The sequence below is a fragment of the Geotrypetes seraphini genome, chromosome 6, assembly GCF_902459505.1.
Source record: "Geotrypetes seraphini chromosome 6, aGeoSer1.1, whole genome shotgun sequence".
Taxonomy (NCBI): domain Eukaryota; kingdom Metazoa; phylum Chordata; class Amphibia; order Gymnophiona; family Dermophiidae; genus Geotrypetes; species Geotrypetes seraphini.
In genome coordinates, this window is record NC_047089.1 from 72,551,944 (window position 1) to 72,575,293 (window position 23,350).

At 41.6% G+C, this 23,350-nt stretch overlaps 1 protein-coding gene across 2 annotated transcripts; it reads left to right on the plus strand.

Moving 5' to 3' along the window:
* Positions 1 to 7,401: 7,401 nt before the first annotated feature.
* Positions 7,402 to 19,414, plus strand: LOC117362862 (nuclear receptor coactivator 4-like). 2 transcript variants are annotated; one of them, XM_033949927.1, is made up of 6 exons: positions 7,402 to 7,665; positions 11,115 to 11,223; positions 11,327 to 11,459; positions 11,604 to 12,968; positions 14,561 to 14,653; positions 18,403 to 19,414. In XM_033949927.1, the coding sequence occupies exons 4-6, from the start codon at positions 11,637 to 11,639 to the stop codon at positions 18,406 to 18,408; spliced, it is 1,431 nt and encodes a 476-aa protein (XP_033805818.1). In that variant the 5' UTR covers positions 7,402 to 7,665; positions 11,115 to 11,223; positions 11,327 to 11,459; positions 11,604 to 11,636; the 3' UTR covers positions 18,409 to 19,414. The 2 variants fall into 2 exon arrangements, with proteins under 2 accessions (XP_033805818.1, XP_033805819.1); XM_033949928.1 differs by lacking the exon at positions 7,402 to 7,665 and adding an exon at positions 7,901 to 7,979.
* Positions 19,415 to 23,350: the final 3,936 nt, after the last annotated feature.

Consider the following 23,350-nt stretch of genomic DNA (forward strand, 5'->3'; position numbering starts at 1 on the left):
AAGGTTTTACTTCCATTGCTTTCAATGGAAGTAAAACCCAGATGTCTCAATTAATCCTCCTTTTTCTAGAGCCTTATGGTAACCCTAGGTACAAGTTCAGTAACATCTGTACAGCTTCATTTGGCTATGTATGATTAAAGGGGAGGGGTCTTAGGTATATGGGCCAATCAGGGCCTTAGGACCATCCCTGGTGCATCCCTGGGAAGGGGAAGGCGGCTCAGCTGTCTGTCTTTGCAATCAGGCAGGCGTGATTCTCTAACCGGTGCCAGTTAGAAAAATAGGGGCTAAGGCATTGGTTCCTTAAGGTAGATGTGATTGTGTATCGGACACCAGTGCAAGACTGACATGCGATTTTCTGCCACTTCTTAGGCGGCTGCCGAGGCCGGCATCCTATATGGAATCAGGGCCTGACTGGCTCATTCATTTAAATTGTGCCTGCTAATTGTGTGTGCCATGAATGGAATTTGGGGGACTATCATGAAAACAGTTGAATTCATTTAGCTGCCTTTACTGTTACAAGATTAGCTGACAAAAAAGAATAGTTTTATGCTGCTTCTTAAATCTAGCAGTGTCAGATGTATTCCTAAGGAGGGTATGCAGCTTATTCTGTAATCAAGAGAGAGCATGCTTTGGTGTCTGTAAAATGAATTTCAGCTAAGGAAGGAATGGGCAGCTGTTGCATTATCCTCATTCTTTCTCAGAAGCACAGTGTAATCATTCCAGTGCTGTTATGGGCTGATTCACTACTCTGTGCAGGTTTCCTCAGTGCTTTGTTTCCATCCTCTTGCCATTGTGTGTTTATCCCATACCTTTTTGAATTTTGTGTCCACAGCTCTCTCTGGGAGGGCATGCCAGACGTTAACCACACTTACAATGGAAAGATAATTTCTGCTGTATGAGAGACTCTCTTGTAGCACCATATCTTATTTTGCCCTTCCCCTCCCCTGCTTCTTTGGAAAACATTTTAATGTTCTGTATTACAACCTTTTGAAGTATCTACACATCTCTGTTGTGTCGTCTTAGTATCTGCTGACCTCTGGGGTATACAGAGAGCCAATATCAGAGGAGAAGAGGAAATTTAAAGGAGCTCTAAAAAGTTACTTATATAGAGATGCCTTCGAATACTAACACTAGTTCTCTTACCTAGTTTCTTTTCTTGAATCTATTCAGGTAGCCCAAACGAATCCCCCTCCACTCCTTTTGATTTTTCCTCATGGAGCATCTTCCGGACTGGCTAATATTAGAATATCAGTTCATGTCCCCATTACGATTGTGCCACATTTTGAGTATCAAGCTGCCTAGGATTTATAAGGACAATAGAATTTTATTTTCCACCCAGAATACATTCAAATTTATCAATAATTTAACACCTATTTAGATTCATCAATCCACGTGTCAATCTCTAAGGTTAAACTCCAGGATTCAAATTGGCGAGTCTAAAATCCTCTGGAAGCATTGGCTGCAGGCAGGCATACATACTTTAGATGATGTGATCTCTAATGGTAAAATGTTAAATTTATTACATCTGCAACAATCATTCGGTATATCAAAGTCTCAAGCTTTTAAATGGTTGCAGCTGAAACAAGCCATTCAGAAAGGGTTCCCTGATTGGCAGAACTTAAAAGACCAGTATAGTTTGCCAGGTCTATGTTTCTAGACAGATTTCCAAGGGCATCAGGCTGCCAAGTGGTACAAATTAATATCTGAATATTTGAACAAAAAACCAAAAACAAGCTTAAAAGATATTTGGAGCATTGAGACAAAGCAGCAGATTTCTGCTACTCAATGGCCACAAATTTGGACTTGGAGAATGAGGTGTATAGCGTCAGCATCTATGTGACAAACCTGTTTTTTTTCTGTTGTATAGAATTTTTTGGACCCCTGTTCATTTGCAAAAATTGGATAGTTCAAACTCTAATAGATCCTTTCACTGTCATCTTGAAGTAGGGACACTGGATCACTTGTTGCTCTATTGTCCCTTGATACTCAAATTTTGGAAGTCTATTTGGGGGAAAGGTTCATAGACAACGGCGCGAAAGACAAAGGCGCGCCCAGATAATTGAGCGCAGCGCGGAGGCACGCGCCGCTCAAAATTACTGTTTTTAGGGCTCCGACGGGGGGTTTTGTTGGGGAACCCCCCCACTTTACTTAATAGACATCGCACCGGCATTATGGGGGGTTTGGGGGGTTGTAACCCTCCACATTTTACTGTAAACTTAACTTTTTCCCTAAAAACAGGGAAAAAGTGAAGTTTTTAGTAAAATGTGGGGGGTTACAACCCCCCACACCCCCCACAACACCCCTACAATGCGGCGCAATGTCTATTAAGTAAAGTGGGGGGGTTCCCCACACACACCCCCGTCGGAGCCCTAAAAACATTAATTTTGAGCGGCGCGCACCTCTGCGCTGCGCTCAATTGTCTGGGTGCGCCTTTGTCCCGGCGCACTTTTGACCTGACACCGGGGGAAAATTAATAGGATACTGGAAACTTCTATCCCTTTGTCATATGACATGGTTTTATTTGGGACCTTAAGAACATAAGAACATAAGCAGTCCCTCTGCTGGGTTGGACCTGAGGTCCATCATGCCCAGCAGTCCGCTCATGCGACAGCCCATCAGGTCCAGGGCCTGTAGTGTAATCCTCTATCTATACCCTTCTATCCCCTTTTCCTTCAGGAAATCATCTAATCCCTTCTTGAACCCCTATACCGTACTCTGTCCTATCACACCCTTTGGAAGCGCATTCTAGGTGTCCACCACCCTTTGGGTGATCCTAGCATTGGTTCTGAATCTGTCCCCTCTTAATTTTTCCAAATGCCCTCTCATTCTTGTAGTTTTCGAAAGTTTGAAGAATCTGTTCCTCTCCACTTTCTCTATGCCCTTCATGATCTTGTAAGTCTCTATCATGTTCCCTCTGAGCCTCCTCTTTTCCAGGGAAAAGAGCCCCAGTTTCTCTAATCTTTCAGCATATGAAAGGTTTTCCATACCTTTTATTAATCGTGTTGCTCTTTTCTGAACCCTCTCGAGTATTGCCAGATCCTTCTTAAGGTACGGCGACCAATATTGGACACAGTACTCCAGATGCGGGTGCACCATCGCCCAATACAACGGCAGGATAACTTCTTTCGTTCTGGTTGTAATACCTTTCTTGATAATACCAAGCATTCTATTCGCCTTTTTAGAGGCCGCTGCGCACTGTGCCGACGGCTTCATTGTCCTGTCCACCATCACCCCCAAGTCCTTTTCTAGGGTACTTTCACCCATTACCAGCCCTCCCATTGTATAGCTGTACTTCGGGTTTCCATTTTCTACATGCAAGACTTTACATTTCTCTACATTAAACTTCATCTGCCATTTTGTTGCCCACTCTTCTAGTTTGTTCAGGTCCCTTTGTAGATCCTCACAGTCCTCTTTGGTCCTAACTCCACGAAATAATTTGGTGTCGTCTGCAAATTTTATTACTTCACACTTTGTCCCTGTTTCTAGATCGTTTATAAATACATTGAACAGCAGCAGTCCGAGTACCGACCCCTGTGGAACACCACTCGTGACCCTCCTCCAGTCCGAGTAGTGGCCCTTCACTCCTACCCTTTGCTTCCTACCCGCCAACCAATTTTTGAATGGGGGGGGGGGGGCGGAAATATACTTATATCATTTTTGTGAGATAAAAGTGTTGTTTTATTGTATTATTTGTTTGTATATTATATTGCACTTTGTATTTATTTCAAAATTAATAAAGAATATTAAAAAAAAGAATCTATTCAGGCATCCCAAACAAATCCCCCCTCCTTTTGTTTTATCCCTTTTTTTGTACTCTTTTCTCAATCTTATTGTAGTTCACCCTCTCCCTTCTGTATCCTGTTAGTTTGCTTTGTCTTTGTAATAAGTTATTTTGTTGACTTGCAATGCCCCCTGATTTTATTATATTTTGTACAATCGTTTAGCATTACGATAGGCAATACATCAAATTATTAAACTTGAAACTCTTTTACTAAAGTGCAGTAAAATTTGCACTTAACTGTCTGGTTAATGTTAAAATTGCCATGCATTAAGTGTAAAGGCTGTGAGGTAAATGCATGAGAGTGTCAGTCAGTCGACCCAGTCAGCTCTTGTAAGCTGTGCATCACTCATTGGTATTTTGATAATATTGAAAAGCACATAGACAAGAGATTTATTGATTTTCTGCTGTGTGTATAATATAATGGGGATATTGTTTGTGAATTAGCCATAGTCAGCCAGTCAAATATGTTAATTCTTTTTTCTTTCATACAAAATCGCTGAGAAGAATGATTTCATCAAAAGACCAGAATGGGAATGCTATTGGTAGATCTTCCTTCAGGAAGTGTTTCCAAGCTAAGAAGGACGTAGAGGTAGCTTGAAGACAATAGTAGAGACTTATTTTGTTCACTTCCTATCTTTTTAGTATTGGTGTTCTTAGTTCAGTTGGTTTACCATCCTCACTCCAGGTTATATTACCAGTCCTGGTTTTCTAACTCTATTGAAATAGTCTCTCAGGGGCTCATTCTGTAAGCAGTGTGTCTACAAAATGGACACCTGCTGCATGTCAATCACCAACAGGCACCGCTTCCAGAATTATGTCTTGATGGGAGCCTAGGTGCCATAAATGTCGGCCAGAATTTCACAGGGTCCTATCAGAATCGAGGCCAGTGACACATAGTGACACCGAAGTCCGGTGCCGCCCCTTACCATGCCCACTTCCGGGCTTCGGCATCACTATATAACTCTAGCCACCAGGGACCAAGGTGCTAGTCCCTGACGCTGCATTCTGATGCCTTTTTTTTTTGGGGGGGGAGTAATTACTTTTTAATTGGCTTTAAATGATGCGATAAGTTATACGCCAATTAAGTTAGGCAGCGATAGGATGCCTACCGCTGCCTAACTTTCAGTGTCCCAATGAGAATCCGGGACTCAGTGTCATTTCCTAGTGATATCATGTATTGATTATTGCAATACCCTTTACAAAGGCATAACACAAAAAAAACTAAGACGCCTCCAAATTGTGCAAAATACCGCAATAAAAATTATATTTAACGCTAAAAAATATGATCATGTTTCCCCCCTCTTGCGCAAAGCACATTGGTTGCCTGTTGAACACAGAATTAGTTATAAATTCTATTACTTACATTCAAGACACGTCAAAGTAACCAACCTGAATTTTTTAATAGCTTACTAATTCCTTATTGTCCATCTAAAGCACTTCGCTCTATGACACAAAATCTTCTTGCAATCCCATCCCTAAAGTACATAAACACAATAAGATCAAATAATTTTGCAGTGACCACACCATCCCTTTATTCCTAGGTCATTTAATCATGTTAACAAAGTTTCGTCTTTAAGACAATAAAGACTCAAACCCCCCTGCCATGTACATATCCTGCTCACACACGCCCTCCCCTCTCTTGTCCATCCCCCTTTTCCTGTGATGGTTACCACTGACCCATGTTCAAGGATATATAAATGAATGCAGACTAATAATAAAACAGGCTATCCCTTTAGAACTCTGTCTGTGTATCTTTCTTTCTAAGGGGAATTGCCTCCAGATGTCTGTAATAGATGATAGAATGTTTGCAGGACGATTTCGGGACCAAGAAATGGATCCTGTTCGTTTCAATTTGGGGGCTACGTCCGCGATGGACTTGACATTACCAATATTTTGTGAGTATTTCTGAATTTTGAATTCTGTTCTTTAATACTCACAGGTATTGGAGTCATGTTCCAACCCTTTATTTATTGTAGGGTTTTTGGTAAACCCGCCGCGGTTACTGTTCTTTTGGCAAGGACAAATATTAATGTGGAGTTTTCGGTAAATTCCCGCCGCGAAAATAAGCAGCTGCCATTCTTTCGGGAAGAATGAAATTAAGTGAAGACTTTTGGAAAGTCTCTATTGTGGATTTACGTCTGCTCATTCTGTCATCTGTACCATTCTTTGCATGCGCTTTTCTCTTCTATCGCTTAGATAAGATTTTATAGAGTATAAGATTATATTGTATATTATTAATGTACCTCGCTTATAAGGTAAGGTAAGCGAAAATTTCTGCATTGTTATATTGTTTTTTTTATTGAAAAAATTCCTGCATTGTGATATTGTTTTTCTAATGGGTCATAAAGGCACGTAGGATTCTCCACCTCCTAGACAGATGAGACTTTGTTCGCTTCAGTAATAATAATAATAATGGTAATAACTTTATTCTTCTATACCGCCACAATCTTGCGACTTCTAGGCGGTTTACATTTAAGAGAGCTGAACATTCAGCGATTTACAATATGTGGAGGGAGTACAGAGTACAGAGACTATTAGGACAGAGTACAGAGATTATTAGGAATCAAAATTACAAAATATATGTTTGCTAAGAATTTCGGAGCGGACCTGTAAAGAAAAATCGCAGCTTTCCTGAAAAAAGGGAAAAAATTACAATGTACAGTTCAGTTCCTACCCCTTTTTCCATCTGTTCCTCTCCGTCTTTGTCTGAGTATGTCACATAGACTTTAATTGTCAAATGTAAACCCTATTTTTGTTGTACACCGTTCAAAAATTTGATTGAGCGGTATAAAAAATGTTAAATAAACTTGAAACTTGATTTCAGTGTAAGATACAGTTTTGTAGCTTGGTATTTCTTTGGGATTTAGAAAACAAGGAGTGAACTGAAAGTGCCAGAATGGCAGCTTTGTGCACACAGTAGCAAGGCAAGGATTATATTTGTTATGCCTATATGATAATGGAATAAACAGTTCACACAACTTCCAAATCTGACATGGGAGTAGAAATAGCTGTTGTCAGCAGCATTGCCCTTTTTACCTTAGCATCTATTTGGATTATCAGTACTTTATGAATTATTTTTACTTCTAGAAATCACCCTGCTATAAGCTTGCTTCTATTTCTGTCTGTGATTTCATTGTTTATGCAGTTTTAAAAATACTTTTTTCAGCTCTGCAAAGCACTGAGGGTGATGTTATGACACATCTATTTATTAAGGAGATTATTTGGTGAAGCCTGGGACTTGTTTATGTAGTGGGGGATACACCATGCAGTCAAACCTGGACCAAGTCCCTGAATCTTCAAGGGATTATCTGCATTGTCATGGATCACTGAATCATTTTGCAGTTGAAAATATTTTTCACTTTTCTAGGGGCAGGGATTTCATGATGCATGACTCAGCCTGTATGATGTGGGTAACTACACATGCGTACTGTTAAAAGGCTGGATTTATAAGCAGTTGAGACACCTAAATCTGTCATTTGAGGCAGCATCCCACTTTTGAAACTCATGAGTAGTGCGGAGAAAGGCTTTTTCATCGGGAAGATCAAGATTTTGTGGTGATTGGGCTGTGCTGATTACTGTATCAATGTAGGATGTATGTATGAAGAAAGTAGTTGTAGGAGGTGGCAGTTAAATATTTTAACCATCAGAACTTGAAAGTACATGAATCATTCCAGAAGACTGTGGTTCCATCAGTTCATGAAGCAGTGTCTGAATATGCTCACGGACTGAAGTTCGTTCTTACAGGTTAAAGCCTAGATTCACGCAAATGCCAGCCATCAGCTGGAGCACCTGCATAGTCGGGAGGTTTGCCTTTTAAGGCAGTTAGAGCTAATCCAGCAGCTGAAAGAGGAAGCCTTGCAGCAAAGGTACAGCAACTCTACTGGGTAAGAAGATGACTTTCTGGTTTTCTTTTGCTTTATTCAAATTGGCAATTCTTGTGTTTAGTGTAGAAAACTCCTTTACCCAGCTGGCACACAGATCTTAAGAGTCGCAGGCCATGTGTATATTGTTGATCTCACTGTTTGGGTAATCATTGTGCCTGCACTGTAATGTTATTTGTTTAATGGGAAGCCAGAATGGTAATACCTGGTATTTTGCTTCCTCTGCAGTTGATGGGACAGTTTATTTGCATGATTCACCAGCTGGAAAATCCTCATAGTAACAACCTAGCTAATCAGATTTCTGCTTATCTAGAGAGGTAAACAAACAAAAATCTGATCTTTGACTACTTTGAATTTTATTAAAATCAACTTTTCAATAACAGACTGTGTGTAAAGAAGACAGGCAGAGCCAAATGCATTTATAAAGCAAAGAGGAACAACAGTAAAACAAAGCAAGTTGGAAAGCAAGTTGTGCAGTAACTGATAATGTTCTTTTTAAAACCTCTGAAATCTATAGCAGCATATATTCACAGTAAAAGTAGACATTGTTTCAAGAAGGTCTAATGTTTGATGTACTGCCAGCTGTTCAAAACCACTTAATTACTTCTCTTTCCTACTTTTTTAAACAGTGAAAGATGGTGGGTTTTTTTTTTTTGGGTGGGGGGTTGTTTTTTTTTTTTTTTTACATTTTGATCCTTGCAGGCCCTGAATGCGTGGAAGGGGCATATTTTCAAAAAGTCATCCCAGTCAGAATGGGGACATCCTGCTCACAGCCATTTTCTTTTTTTTTTTTTTTTCTTTTTTTAAATTCTTTATTAATTTTCAAAACTACAACAGTGCAATACAACTAATGCAACACATAATATAGAATAATATTAGAATAGAATAATAAATAGAATAATAAAATGCTAGCCACGCATTATTATTAGAATAGAATAATAAATAGAATAATAAAATGCTAGCCACGCATGCGCACTTTCGCCGTGTGTTCCCTGAGATCTGATTTGTCGCGCTGCGCCCGCGGCGAGAGTGCGCATGCGCGCTTACCACGCATGGGAAATTACCTGTCAAACTTTATTTTTAAGCTCAAAACCACCTCCGCGGCTACTCTCTCGAACCGCACCAGGCTCTGCGAGGGGAGGAGGGAGAGGGCTGGGGCTGTCCCGCTGGCAGCATGGTTCCGATCCCCCTGCACCCGCTCACCGCCCCACTGCTGAGATATGGAGCAAAGAAGCCGCGGTCCGGCCCAGCCCGCTGAGAGGGAGAGCGGCGCTGGCACGGGGAGGGGGGGAGGGAACACACACAAGGGCTCTGCTGCCAGCTCAGCTTGGCTGCTCCATCTCTGCCGGGGCTAACAGCAGCAGCCCCCGAAGCTCCTCAACAGCCTGTCCTGCCCCCTCGAGAAGGGCTGAAAAGCTGGCCTCACGCACTCTGCAATCAACTGCCGCTCACCTACCCGTGCCAGGGTGATGCGCAGGTGCGGGGGCTCCCGCAGTGTCCGGAAGCGGCGATGGCGGCGCTGCTGCTGTTGGTGCTGCTCCCGCTGCTGTGCGCAAGTGACGCGTCGGAGCTGGACCCCGCCTATCGGCAGAGAATGGCAGCAGCTGACAGGAGGAGACAGAGGGGAGATGCTGGATTGATGGGAGATAGAGAGAAGGGAGATGCTGGACAGTTGGGGGGATAGAGAAAGGGGAGATGCTGGACTGATGGGGGATAGACAGAGGGGAGATTCTGGTCTGGTGAGGGGGAAGGAAGGGAGGCCTACTGCTGGACAGGGGAAGCAGGAAGAGGTGCTAATGGACAGGGGGGGAAAGGAAGGGAGGCCTACTGCTGGACAGGGGGAGCAAGAAGAGGTGCTGATGGACAGGGGGGGAAGGAAGGGAGGCCTACTGCTGGACAGGGGGAGCAGGAAGAGGTGCTGATGGACAGGGGGGAGGTAAAACAGAGGGAGAAGGGCTGCTGCTGGATAAGGGGAGCAGTGAAGAGGTGGTGGTGGACACAGGAAGGGAGAATGGACAGGGGGAGCACGCAAGGGGTGGTGGTGGACAGCCAAAAGAAAGAAAGACAGAAATACAGAAAGCGGCTAAGGAGACAGAGAGAGAAAGAAATAAAGACAGACACACACACATATATTCTAGCACCCGTTAATGTAACGGGCTATAAAGCTAGTAGTACAATAAAAGCACATTCATCTTTCTCATGCTCATAATCATCCATTTCCCCCCACCCAAACAATAATCATTCAATATAACACAAACATATATTATCATAAATATTACAGCCATTTTCAAGCAGGAAACATATCAAGATTTTCTATTAGAGAAATGATGCAAGATGGATGTTTTTGTGCTGAGAACATCCTAAAAGGAATATCAATTTTCCAAAATGAAATAGCGAACATACGAATGGCAAAAAACAGGGATAGGGTCATCTGTCTGGCATTATTTTGAGAAAAATGGCCACACAGATGTCTAGCTAGAGCAGAGGGGTAGCCTAGTGGTTTGTGCAGTGGACATTAAATCAAGGAATCCTGGTTCAAATCCCAGTTTAGCTTTTTTATTTTGTAATTGCGAGCCTTCCAGGAACAGAAAAATTCCTACTATACCACTTCAATAGCCTTCTGGCTTGTGGGTGGTTTATAAATTTAGGCACAGTAGATATTTTTTTCTGTTTGTAGAAAGCTCATGATTACAAAATAAGAGTTAAAGTAGGATTTGAACCAAGGTCCTTTGGTTTAATGTGGAGGCACTAACCACTAGGCCACTCTTTATACTCAATTCCTTCTTTTGCTAGCATGCCTGTAATACCTAAGGCTGCATAGAGCCTGGTATTCATTTCCAGTTTCATTTTCAGGGGAGAGGGAAGGGGACCAAACCTTTTAATCCCTGCATTGATCAGCTGCTCAGAGCACCTTTTTCTTAACCCTGGATTTCTAAATCTAAGACATGAATGTTTTCTTCCCATTCAGTTATCATTGTTGGTTGTCTTGTTTTTGGGCTCTCCCTGGTCCTGTCAAAAATATGCCTCCTACGCAACTCCAACATGCCCCTTGCTACTTGGACAAACTGAAGTGTTGGCCATTTTTTTTTTTTTTTTTTTTTTTGGGGGGGCCATTTTGAGACATCTATGTGCTTTGAAAGTGAGCTGCATATTTTCCTAATGTAAACACTATCCCCCTCTTTTACTAAGGTGCATTATGCTTTTTAGCGTGCTAAATGTTAGCATGCGATAAACATGCACAAAATGCTAATGCGTGCATGTTATCCTATGGATGCATTAGCAGTTAGTGCACGCATTGATTTAGCACATGCTAAAACGCTTAGTGCACCTTTGTAAAAGAGGACCTACATCAATTCTAGATATGGATAAAATGAGAGCCTATTAAATATTTTCGTAGGAGGGTATAGATGAGTATTTTAAGGTATGTAAGTAGTCCATTTTTTTTTTTTTAGACTAGGCAACCTGACCCTCAAGCCAGAACAGTCTTCATCGCTGAGTTTTGAGGTTGACAGTTCTGCACTTCATCACACAATCGCTTCTTTTGGCTCAGTCAAATCCACGGTAAGAATAAATCCCTTTAACATGTATGTTTCTACCCTTATTCCCAAAACATATTTTGTTTCTTTCCATGCCATGAAATAATGGTTTGTGTGTGATTTTGCAGAGACCAATTCCTGGAAGACTGGAACCTTCACTCAGTGAATGGCTTTTGGAGACTAAAGGTGCAAGCACTCCTCTTTGGCACTAGCTCCAACCCCCAGGATTAGCCCTTGACGAAGCACTCAGAGAGAAACCAGGTATGTTTTGTGTATGTCTTTGTGCTGAGGGGGAGGATGAGAAGAGGCGCTTGTCCTTCAGAACTCTAGCACGTTTTTTCATAATGCTGTTTTACATGTAGTCCTAGAATTAAATGTTTTGAATTATATTTTGTCCTCATATAGGATATCTATACATCAAAAGGCTGTGCTTTTAACATGGAGCAGCTCTTTGGACAGCTGAAGGATTTTGAGCATTGGATCCTGCAGACTCGGCAAAAAGATTGTCCTGAGGAAAGGCCTTTTCGGAATCGGAATTGTTCTGTTGCCAGCTCCATCTTCTCCATTGAGAAGATTGATGAATCAGAATTCTTTGAACAGGAAGATATGGACCTTTCTGATTGGCTGCTTGCAACCTCTGAAACTGAAGTTGAAAGTGGCTTAACAGATATTTGGGAATGTGTGCTTAGACCCTTTAAAGAGAGCTATGATATGAATGATTGGCTCCTGAAAGCCAAATCTTGCAACGGTTGTGGCCAAACAGCTGCTGTTGAGATTGAGAATCTAGAAAACCTGAAGTGCCTGAATGAACATCTGGGTGGGAAGAAATCCCCTGCTGCATCCAGTAGTGACACCTGGCATCGGCAGCATCAGCATCAGGCATTTAAAGTGGAGGATGTATGTGAGCTCAATGAGACCTGCACCAACTTCTCAGAGTGTTTCTATGGAGAAAGTTGTGAGGAGAAGGCTCTTAAGAAATGGCTGCTGAAGAAAGAAGGAAAGGACAAAGATGGGATGCCATTGAATCAGGTACTTAAGACAAACTTGGAATCTGAAAAAGCAGACTTTATCCAGAACATCTGGCTTTATCCATGCAGGAGAGCTCCAGAGGAGCAGAAGAAAGAACAAGATAAAAACGGCATATCACTGAACCAGGTACTTAAGACAAGCCTAGAATCTGAGAGAGAAGAATCTACCCAGAGCATTTGGCTTCACCCTTGCATGAGAACTCCAGAGGAGCAGAAGAAAGAAAAAAGAAATGTGATGCCACTGAACCAGGTGCTTAAGACCAGCCTGAAATCTGAGAAAACCGATTCTGTCCTGAGCATTTGGCTTCACCCATGCAGAAGGACTCCAGAGGAACAGAAGAAAGAAGGACAACATAAAAACATAATTCCACTAAACCAGGTGTTTAAGACAAACATGGAGTCTGAAAGACAAGGATCTGACCAGAGCATCTGGCTTCACATTTGTAGAAAAATTTCAGAGGAGCAAACTGACACTGTACAGCCTGAGGAGCCTGAGGCTTTACTTCATCATCTAAAAGCATGGCTGTCCAAATCTCAAAGCACAGTAGCAAAAACAGAAGAGAAAGAAAGCAAGGAGATGGCTGAAAGTAGCTATAAGAGTCAAACATCAGATTTCCTAGCTCCATTCCACCTCTCTCTGAACATAGACAATTGGCTATTACCTTCTAGAAATACAGATAATGTTGAAAAGACTCAACAGCCTCCTGTGGAGGATAAGTGGTTGCTATGCAAAAGATCGCATGTGAGTATACTTTGATAGCACGAGACCAGTGACAAGTGTTTGTCCCCTTCATTATCTTAACTGTCTATGTTAGTCTCCCTGTTTTAAATTAATTTTTAGGTTATGTTTTTGTGTAAACCGCTTAGGATAAATTATAAGCGATATATCAAAACCGAAATAAAACTTGAACCTTGCCAGGAAAGATTATGAAATATCCCAGTTTTCTGACTTGAAATAGCTTTTATTCACTTTTTATGCCGGTAATCTCAGTAGTAGAGTAGAGCATGTGTATGCTTATGTAGGAATGTATTCTTGATACATAGCCTCATGCCTGCTATATGCTAAATTCCCAGGTTTGCAGTTTAACAGAATTGCCTCAATTATATGTATGTGATGATAAAAATATTTGCGAAATTGGTTGTTTATACCAGTGTTTGATCAGAGGTTCATAGGATTCCTTGAAAAATGCTTTGTGATGGAACATATTTTTTCAAGTTTTCATGTGATTACCGTATTTTCACGCATATAACGCACGCGTTATACACGATTTTACAAACCGTGCATAACCATGCACGTTATAGGCTTGAGCGCATTTTACAACTTTTTTTTTTACATAGTTCCCCCCCCACAACGTCCGATTCACCCCGCAGGACTGTTCACACCCCCACCCCGAAGGACCGCTTGCACTCGCACCCCGAAGGACCGCTCGCACCCCCACAGCCTCTCTATTCCCCCCCCCCATCATGGAGAAGCTCCTACCGTTGTCCTGCTGCTTCCTATGCCGGCGGTCCCGGCCCTTCTGTAAGCCCTGCGTCTGCTGCTTCCTCTTCCGGCGGTCCCGGCCCTTCTGTGAACCCTGCATCTGCTGCTTCCTCTTCCAGTGGTCCCGGCCCTTCTGTGAGCCCTGCGCCTGCACTGCTTCCTCTTCCGGCATCAGAGAAAGGGCGGGACCACCGGAAGAGGAAGCAGCGCAGGCGCAGGGCTCACAGAAGGGCTGGGACCGCCGGAAGAGGAAGCAGCAGACGCAGGGCTCACAGAAGGGCCGGGACCGCCGGCAGAGGAAGCAGCAGGACAACGGTAGGAGCTTCTCCATGATGGGGGGGGGAGGCTGTAGGGGTGCGAGCGGTCCTTCGGGATGCGAGTGCAAGCGGTCCTTCGGGGTGGGGGTGTGAGCGGTCCTGCGGGGGGGGGGGTGAATCGGACGTTGGGGGGGCATCAGGCTTTCAGGGTGGGGACAGGACTTCAAGGGGGAGAGGAGAGTCGGGGCGGGCAAAAGGAGAGTCGGGGCGACATGCGCGGTATACGGGTGTGCGCGGTATATAAAAATTTCTTTACATAAATTTGTGTTCCCCGCGCGCTATACCCATGTGCGCGTTTTACACGGGTGCGCGGTATATGAGTGAAAATACGGGAAATATGTCATAGAATGTGTGTTGATTGGTTTCTTACTAGTTTTGTTAACTATTATTTTGTCATAAGTTCTAGCATACACATAAAACAAATGATTTGATATTCATGCATGTTTCCTTGACCATATATACTGAAAGCCTGATTTTTAAAAGTAAATTATTTGCAGACAATATGTGAGCCTAACAAGCTATTTTGTTTTATAGAATTGTTATGGCCTTCCTGATGTCTGTGACCTCTTTGCCTGCATGAAATTTAACGCTGATAGAGACCAGTGGTTATATCAAATTCCTTTACAGGTAGGAAAACCTACATTTTGCTGAGACTAGACTTCAGATATGAAGCAAAGAAGCTATTTGTAAGTTTAAATCCTTTTCTGGCTCTGAATATTTGAATGCTGATCTGTGTTTTACAGTGTGCCTATAACATTATGTTACAAGAAGTCTAAAGCAGTATCTAAATTTTAATTATATATATGTTGCGTGTGACATCATGATGAACAGCCTCAAGACTTATAAAGCCAGTTAAAATTTCCTTGTGTATGGGATTTGTTTGTTCTTTTGACGAAGAAATACTGTAACTTTTAAAGCTACCCTTGATATTGTTTGGAAGGTTGGGGAAGCCATCGTTTTAAAGCAATTAGGTTCCCATCTAGCACTTTCAGTACTGCTGTGATCTAAGACTTTTTTTTTTTTTTTGCAATGCCCTATTGTGATAACTGCTTCATCTTTTCAGTTTCTCTTAATTTGACAGCACATCAGTGACCACTTTGTGGTCAAGAGGGAAGGAGGCGGTTGGGGTCAGTATTACTGTATAGCAGGTTATGTTAGATAAATGGCACTTAGCTGTTACTTCAGGCTGTAAGCATTGGCCTTACTTTAGGGCTGCCTCACTACAACATCAGTAGCTTCATAAATGGGGTAGACATTGTCTTGATGTCCCATGATACAGATGTGTTTAAATGTTTCAAAAGTCTGCTTTATTCATTCAATGACTCAACACGCACGTGTTTTGGCTCAAATGGCCTGCATCAGGAGTCTTATTCCTCTGCGACTGTGAAGCCTATAGATTCTAGACACTTCGTGGAGAGTACATGAGGTGCTGGCACACATTTACTATGGGTCCCTTTTACGAAGCTCTGTTAGGGCATTAACGCGCGGAATAGCGCGTGCTACATTGCCACACGCGCTAGATGCTAACGCTACCATTGAGCCGGCATTAGTTTTAGCGGCATAGCGTGCGCTAAAAATGCTAGCGCACCTTAGTAAAAGGAGCCTTATGTATAGTTTGTCCTGTTGATGGTCAGGTAAACACCTTCAATCACTCTACAAAGCATGATACATTTATTATGAGTCTGTGTGAGCCGAAACACGTACATATTGAGTCACTGAATGAATAAAGCAGAGTTTTGAAACATTTCAGCACACCTGTATCTTTGGACATCTCCACTGTTTGTTTGCTTGGTATTGACTCATGGAGGCGATTTTCCCATTTCTTATGACATAGAAATTGTCTTGCACATATTAGCTTGTTTTCTAATTACATAACAGCAGTGCTATTGTGGATACACAGTTCAAGGGATATTTGGAGCTTTGCACATGCTCGTCCAGTTTAAGTTGCTTTTAGCCTTAGCATTAACAATGCGGTAAATACATTGAGCTTTGATGGAGACTCCAGTTGATGGAACCTAAGCATACTACCAGGCAGGGCTCTGGGTTTCTGGCCCAGAAATATCTAAGAAAAAGGATCATTTAAACTAAATTTGTGGAGTATGTATGGTTGGGCAGACTGGATGGACCATTCAGATTAGAGAATGACACGGTGACAAAATTTATCACCGTCCCCGTCCCCGCGGATAACCGCGGGAAACCATCTTCATGTCATTCTTTAAGGAGAGAGGGAAGAATCAGAGTGTGAATGGCCACAACCACTGACCTGCAAGCTTTGCTTTGAAAAATGCTGGTGTAGAAGAATTGAGGTTGAAATAGACATAAGAACATAAGAAATGTCTACACCGGATCAGACCTGGGGTCCATCCAGTCCGGCGATCCGCACACGCGGCAGCTCAGCCAGGCGTACCCTGGCGAATATATTAGTCACTCGTATCCCTGCAAGAAGATGTGCGTCCAATTTTCCCTTAAATCCTAGAATGGTGGTTTCCTCCACCATCTCTTTCGGGAGAGAGTTCCAGGCGTTCACCACTCGCTGTGTGAAGCAGAACTTTCTGACATTTGTCCTGGCCGTGTCCCCTCTCAGCTTCAGGCCATGACCTCTGGTCCGAGTTTGGGTCGCATTTGCCAATGTGAATAATGCTGATACTTGCTCACCATCCTTTCCCCCTGCTGGTGAGTGAGCTTGCTCCATTTTGTCGATTCCTTTTAGCAATTTAAAAGTCTCTATCAGATCCCCTCTCAGTCTTCTCTTTTCAAGGGTGAAAAATCCCAGTTTTCTGAGGCGATCTTTGTAGCTCAAGTTCTCCATACCTTTTACTAGCTTCATCGCTCGCCTCTGCACCCTCTTCAGCAGTGTTATATCCTTCTTCAGGTATGGAGACCAGTGTTGGACACAGTATTCCAAGTATGGTCTGACCATTGCTCTATAGAGCGGCATTATGACCTCCCTTGATCTACTCGTGATTCCCTTCTTTATCATGCCTAACATCCTGTTTGCTTTCTTTGCCGCCACTGCACATTGAGCCGACGGCTTCAGGGTCTTATCTATCAGTACCCCCAGGTCTTTCTCTTGTTCGCTCTTCCCCAATGTTATACCTAACAGTTTATACTCATGCTCCTTGTTTTTGCTGCCCAGGTGCATCACTTTGCATTTTTCTACATTAAAACTCATCTGCCAATTTTCTGCCCATCTCTCAAGTTGCTTCAAATCTCTCTGGAGTTCCTCGCTGTCTTTTTGTGATCTGATTGCCCGGCATAGCTTTGTGTCATCTGCAAACTTGATGATAACACTGGTCGTTTCTTCTTCCAGGTCATTTACAAAGATATTGAATAAGATAGGCCCAAGAACCGAGCCCTGAGGCACACCGCTAGTTACTTTCTTCCAGTCTGAGTACTTCCCATTTATGCCCACTCTCTGTCTTCTGTTTTCCATCCATTTTCCTATCCATCTTAGTATATCCCCTTCTATTCCATGACTTTGTAGTTTTTTGAGAAGTCTCACATGAGGTACTTTGTCGAACGCTTTCTGGAAGTCCAAGTATATTATGTCCACCGGTTCTCCGCTATCGACTTGTTTGTTCACTCCCTCGAAAAACTGAAGTAAGTTTGTCAAGCATGACTTCCCTTTCCTGAGGCCATGCTGACTACCTCTCAGCAGGTCATGGTTATCCAGATGCTGTACTATGCTGTCTTTAATCAAAGCCTCAACCATTTTCCCAGGGACCGATGTGAGACTCGCAGGTCTATAGTTTCCAGGTTCACCGCTTGATCCTTTTTTGAAGATTGGGATGACGTTCGCTATCTTCCAGTCTTCTGGTATCCGTCTGGTTCTAATTGACATGTTAGCGAGGGATTGCAGTAGTGCTCCGATTTCCACCTTTAGTTTCTTTAATACTGTAAAAGAAGATGTGCGGAGAGGAGGAGAGATGCCATGGAGGCGGAGAGGCACAGGCCGCAGCTGACTACCTACATGATGTGCCTCTCACCATGAGAGGCACATCCTGTAGGCAGAAAAGCAGGAGCTGGTGCCTCTCCTCATCCCTGGCCTCTCACAACAGACATGAAATCTCAGGCGGCACACAGTTTGCGATACACTGGCATAAAGGAATTTAAATGAGTAAATGTACACTTGCCATCTTCTCTCAGTGCAAATATTTGCATGAATTTAGTACTTGGAATAAATAGAATCTTAACACGCTTTTCCAGTGTCTACTTCACATAATTTGTAAGTAGTTAACTTAATTAAAATTATTTGGAAAATGGTGATCAGGGTTTTTTGCAAAAGTATAGTGGATAGAGATCAGCAATTCTGTATTGCTTGCCAAATTGTTTCTTCTGACTTCCAGATATATAATGATTTTTTCTTTCTTCTCTAGATGTGAAGCACCTAAAGAATTTAGAGTTAATGAACCTTAATGCTGGCTAACACACATCCGAAACCTTGGCCTTGCTGCGATCGCCTGATTATTCACTTCCCTTCGCTTGTTCCCTATCAAATTACTTGTGCTTCAAAATGGATACTTGCATGTAGTGGGATGAAATTATTTTGCAGAAAATGCCACTGGGTGGTTGTAACAGAAGCTGAGTTGAATATGAGCCTCTGAGAAGGAAGAGCAGGTCAAGTCCACATTGTTACAACAGGAGATATTGGCCATCTAAGTTGTGAGGTGTACATTTCAGTAAAAAAGATCAAGCAACGCTTGACTCGGCTTTAATCTGATGACAATCTACACACATGTGGGATCTCAACTCTGCAAGACTTACAACACATGGACATGGTCCATTCTTGTTCCAAAGACTGCAAAGAAAGTAGTGAATGCATAGAAAGTCACTGACCAGATAGTAAAATTGATTAGGTCTGGACAGGCCTGATTTTTCTTCTAAGTCTTTAGGCTATAGATGATAGCTGAAATAATGCAAACAAGTGAACAGCCCACTTTTTAATCTGAACGACACATATGTGGCCATGAGGATTAGTTGTTTGGAACTGACGTACACTTGCTTGGCTGTTCATATCTGCCCATAACAAGCAAAAGGTGTGTTGCTAAATTGCAGATACTGTGCTCGTAAAGCTCTACTTACACACAGCGCTTTTTTTGAATATTTTTATTACCAGTCCAGTGAGTTGTGAATTAAGAGTTCTAACTTCTTAATGTACATTAATCTCAATGGCCATGTTCCCTAATGATTTGCGCATTTGTTTAGAAAAGTTTGTAGTTCATGATCCATCCGGGCAGTGGCTTCCGTTTACCTTGTCTGCTTTGCCAGTTGACATTGTGGCAATTTTGTATTTCTTCTTGTGAACTAAATCCCAAGTAGGCAAACATCAGGGAGATTTTTCTGTGAAGATACAATCTGCATTTCTAGTTGTGTCCAAGACATACAATAATTTAACCTCTCAAATGTTTGCTTTTAGATTTTTTTTTTTTTTTTTCTTTTGCTTCTATTGGGGTAGCAGATCTGCTAGCTCTAAAACTTGGAATGAAATCATTTTACAGACATTGTTTGCATTTTCAGTGACTGCCCTTATGCTTTCAATCAGTTATAAAATATACCTAAAAGAAAATTGACTAACCAGAGTGATATTACATTTTGATGTATAATTTTGTAATTCTTTTTAACTTACACTGAAGATGTTTTCTCTCTTGAAATGTGAATTGTGAATAAATACTGGAGTATACTTAAGTCTCATCTTTATCTTGAGCTCTGTTCATCCCAGTTTGAAAATGCTTCCAAGACAGAACATTGCTAAAAATGAATATGAAACCTCCACAGTGGTAACAGCTCTGACACTCATAGGAATTCTATGAGCATTGAAACATAGAAACATAGAAATAGACGGCAGATAAGGGCCCACGGCCCATCTAGTCTGCCCACCTTAATGTCCCTCCCCTACCTTTGCCCTGTGAATAGATCCCATGTGCCGATCCCATTTGGCCTTAAAATCAGGCACGCTGCTGGCCTCAACCACCTGTAGTGGAAGACTATTCCAGCGATCAACCACTCTTTCAGTGAAAAAGAATTTCCTGGTGTCACCTCGTGACCTCGTCACTCGTGAGCTTCATTGGAGCTATTACTGCCATGGCTGGCACTAAAAACCACGCTACAGTTTTCTAAAAGATGGAGGGGGAGGGGTTAAGCCTGAGTGTATATAATGTCCTCTTAACCAGTTTTTGCTATTTTTGTAAAAAAATTTCACCCTAGGTTTATAAAACAATTTGAGCCCGATTCTAAAAATGGCACCCAAAGTTAGGCAGTGGTAGGTTCCCCTACCGCCATCTAACTTAATTGGTTTAAATTTATTTAATTGGTACACTAATTGGCTGTGCCAATTAAAAATCAGTTAAACTCAAATTTTTTTTAAACTGGAGGTGCCTAAGTGTGCCTACAAAAAGGCTGCCGTTATCCCGCCTATGGAAGTACCGTACAATGCCTAATGACACTGTAGTTGTGGTTAACAGTGGAAGTGTCATTAGACATCGTAAGGTACCTTCATAGGCATGATTCTTGTAAAAGGTAATTACTATGTGAAAGGTAGGCGCAAGAAATGTAGGCCAGGGTTTATATTTGCGACATCTACCTTTTGCGCCTCATGGAAAATAATCTTAGTGCTGTATTTTGTATGATTTGCAACTGTTTTATTACTGATGCTGGACATGGTAGGTACAAGATGTTGCAATAATACTGCATTCTTCAAAAAATGTGCTTATGGGTCTTAAGTTGTGCATCGTTATGAAGGATCTTCAGATTACATTGTTGATCTGTAATTGAAGATAGCTGCATCTATTTATAGTGACCCCTAATACTTTTAATGCGGGTTCTAGTGGGTAAGTTAGGGAGTTAATTTTTGTGTTGGTTGATGTAGGTTGTTTATCATTTTCAATTAATTTAACAAGAACCACAGTTTTTCTGTGTTTAGTTTTAGTTTATGGTCCTTCAAAATACAAGAAAAAAAAAAATATATATATATATTGCATACTAAATCCTCTATTTTTTAGTAAGAGGGCTACTTGCAAAAGCAGGTCTAATATTGAGCGTGATTTGGGTACTAGATAGGCTTCAGTTGGGTGAATTTGACTTAGGCATCACTTAGGCATGCTTGAGGCGTCTGCTTACAGATAAACAGGGCTTCTATTTATTTATTTAAAAATTTATATACCGCATACAACTATACGGTTTCCATATCACATACATAAAATCTTGTTTCCCTGCGATTATCACATATAACATAGACATGTCTAAACAACATCATTAATCGTTCCTGTTATAAACAGGGATAGAGGGCAAATTCAATCAATTCAGAAATACAAGCAAGCTTTAAATCATACATTACTGCCAAAAAAATTCTAAAAGGTGATTATCAACTTTGTGATGTTTAATAATGCATTACTTAAGCAAAGCACATGAAAAAATATATATATTGCATTCTAAAGCTTCTATTTTCTAGGCTAAAGAGGACTCCAGGTTGATATTAAGCACTTTCACATCCCTTACCCCAGCAGTCTCCTTCTACTTCCCAAGCCTGATGCAAGTGTTTTTATTTCCTTGCCTCACCCCAAAAAAGCTTTTCCTCTTTTCTTCTCAAGATCTAACTTTAACACTCTCTTTCTCCCTGCCTTAGAAAAATGCCACAAGACCCCAACCTTCTTCTTCATTCCACTCAAACCTGAATTTAGCAATCTCTATTCTATCTTTTCCCTAGGGGAAGGAAGGAAAAGGGGAGGGGTAATGGGTTAGAGTATGTCAAGGCTAAGAAGATGAAAGGAAAAAACTGGGACAAATGATGGTAAGTGAATGATAAGGTTTCAGACCCTTGTCAATGAGGAGGCTGGTCTCAGTGTGGCTACACTTTTTCAAGGCTGTATTGTTTGTTCCCCTGATGAGCCAAACATTGGTGAAACAAGATCACTTGTTTGGAAGATTGGAGAAGATGTGACAACGTTGGAGCTCAAGTCGTCTTTTGTCAGCTAAGTCCTTGATCGTGCCTCCGGGTGACTTTGCTCTTTTCTAAACCTGAGCTGTTCTGTGAGGGAGTGTTTTTTTGCCAGTGAAAGTATCAAAAGCAGTTCTGATTTTTAACTGATTTTTAACTGCTACATTAGTCTGAGGCTTTTTCTCCCTCTTTTTGAGTGCAAGCTGGGTTTGAAGAGGGGGGTACCTCGTTGCCACAATCACACAACATTTTGAATTATTACTTGATATACCCGCCAATCACAATTGCATTCCAAGGCCACAATTTCTTCTTTCTGTATTCTAGTGCCGGGGAAGTGGCTTAATATTCTAATTGTGTTTTCCAGAACCATTGTAATGTCCTATGTTCCTCTAATTTGCATTTCAATGAACTTTCAGGGGATTGACTGCTCTGGTTTCAAGGTTTCAGCACATGCACAAAGAATAGAAGTAGATGGATGTGATGATTTTACATAGGAAATACGTTTGATATGATTTGAATAGACTTTGAATTATATTGTTCATTTGGTTTAAACACCCAAAGGGCTAAAGTGTTATAAAGTGCTGATAATACATTTTGTTAAATAATACATTTTTATGTGCTGTAAAGCAGTCACTGATTTTCCCTAGCCAGCACCTCAGGGAAAGGATTGTTATACACAGCCAGGTCTCAGGAAAACAGTCTTTTTATTTACAATTCCCAGCTTCCTGAGGGTCTCATATTTGTTAGCCAGAAAACATAAATGCCAAAGCACAATAACCAAAAATCAAAATGCAGTTTGCAAACTGTCAAGACACAGTCCGGTTTAGTGGCTGAATAGAATTCTCAAGCATCTCTCTTACTCCCTTAACAGTCCTCCGAACACTGGTCATTTTCTCTTTCCCCCAACAAACAGGGATCCTATCCAAAGAAGACAACTTATTTCATAATTTAAAATGTTTGCCTCCTCTTATGGCTCCTCTTGCTTTCTGCTCTGCTGCATCTTTCCAGGTCAGCAGAACACACTAAGGTAATTATCAAGGTGGGCCTTAGTAATCGCTCTGACGCCCATAGGAATTCAATGATATATACAGTATTTTTAAAAGTTCTGTATTGTCCATTATCAACTGTAGCAAACTGTATAAATAAGACACACTTAAGAGGTTGTTTGCAGTTACCGTATCAAGTGTGTAAGATTGAAATTAACACATCTACAGGATTTGAAGAATATTTTAGTCAACTTAGAAACATAGAAACACGATGGCAGATAAAGGTCAAAATGGCTCATACAGTCTGCCCATCTGCAGTAACCATCATCTCTTCCTCTCTCTAAGAGATCCCACGTGCCTAGCCCACACTTTCATGAATTCAGACACGGTCTCTGTCTCCATCGC

What these genes read in the sequence shown, in the direction of transcription:
- LOC117362862 (XM_033949927.1), top strand. Translation starts at nt 11,637, where the DNA reads ATGGAGCAGCTCTTTGGACAGCTGAAGGATTTTGAGCATTGGATCCTG. An exon ending in TGCTATGCAAAAGATCGCAT is followed by an intron (nt 12,969 to 14,560) that starts GTGAGTATACTT and finishes TTTGTTTTATAG; the next exon opens with AATTGTTATGGCCTTCCTGA.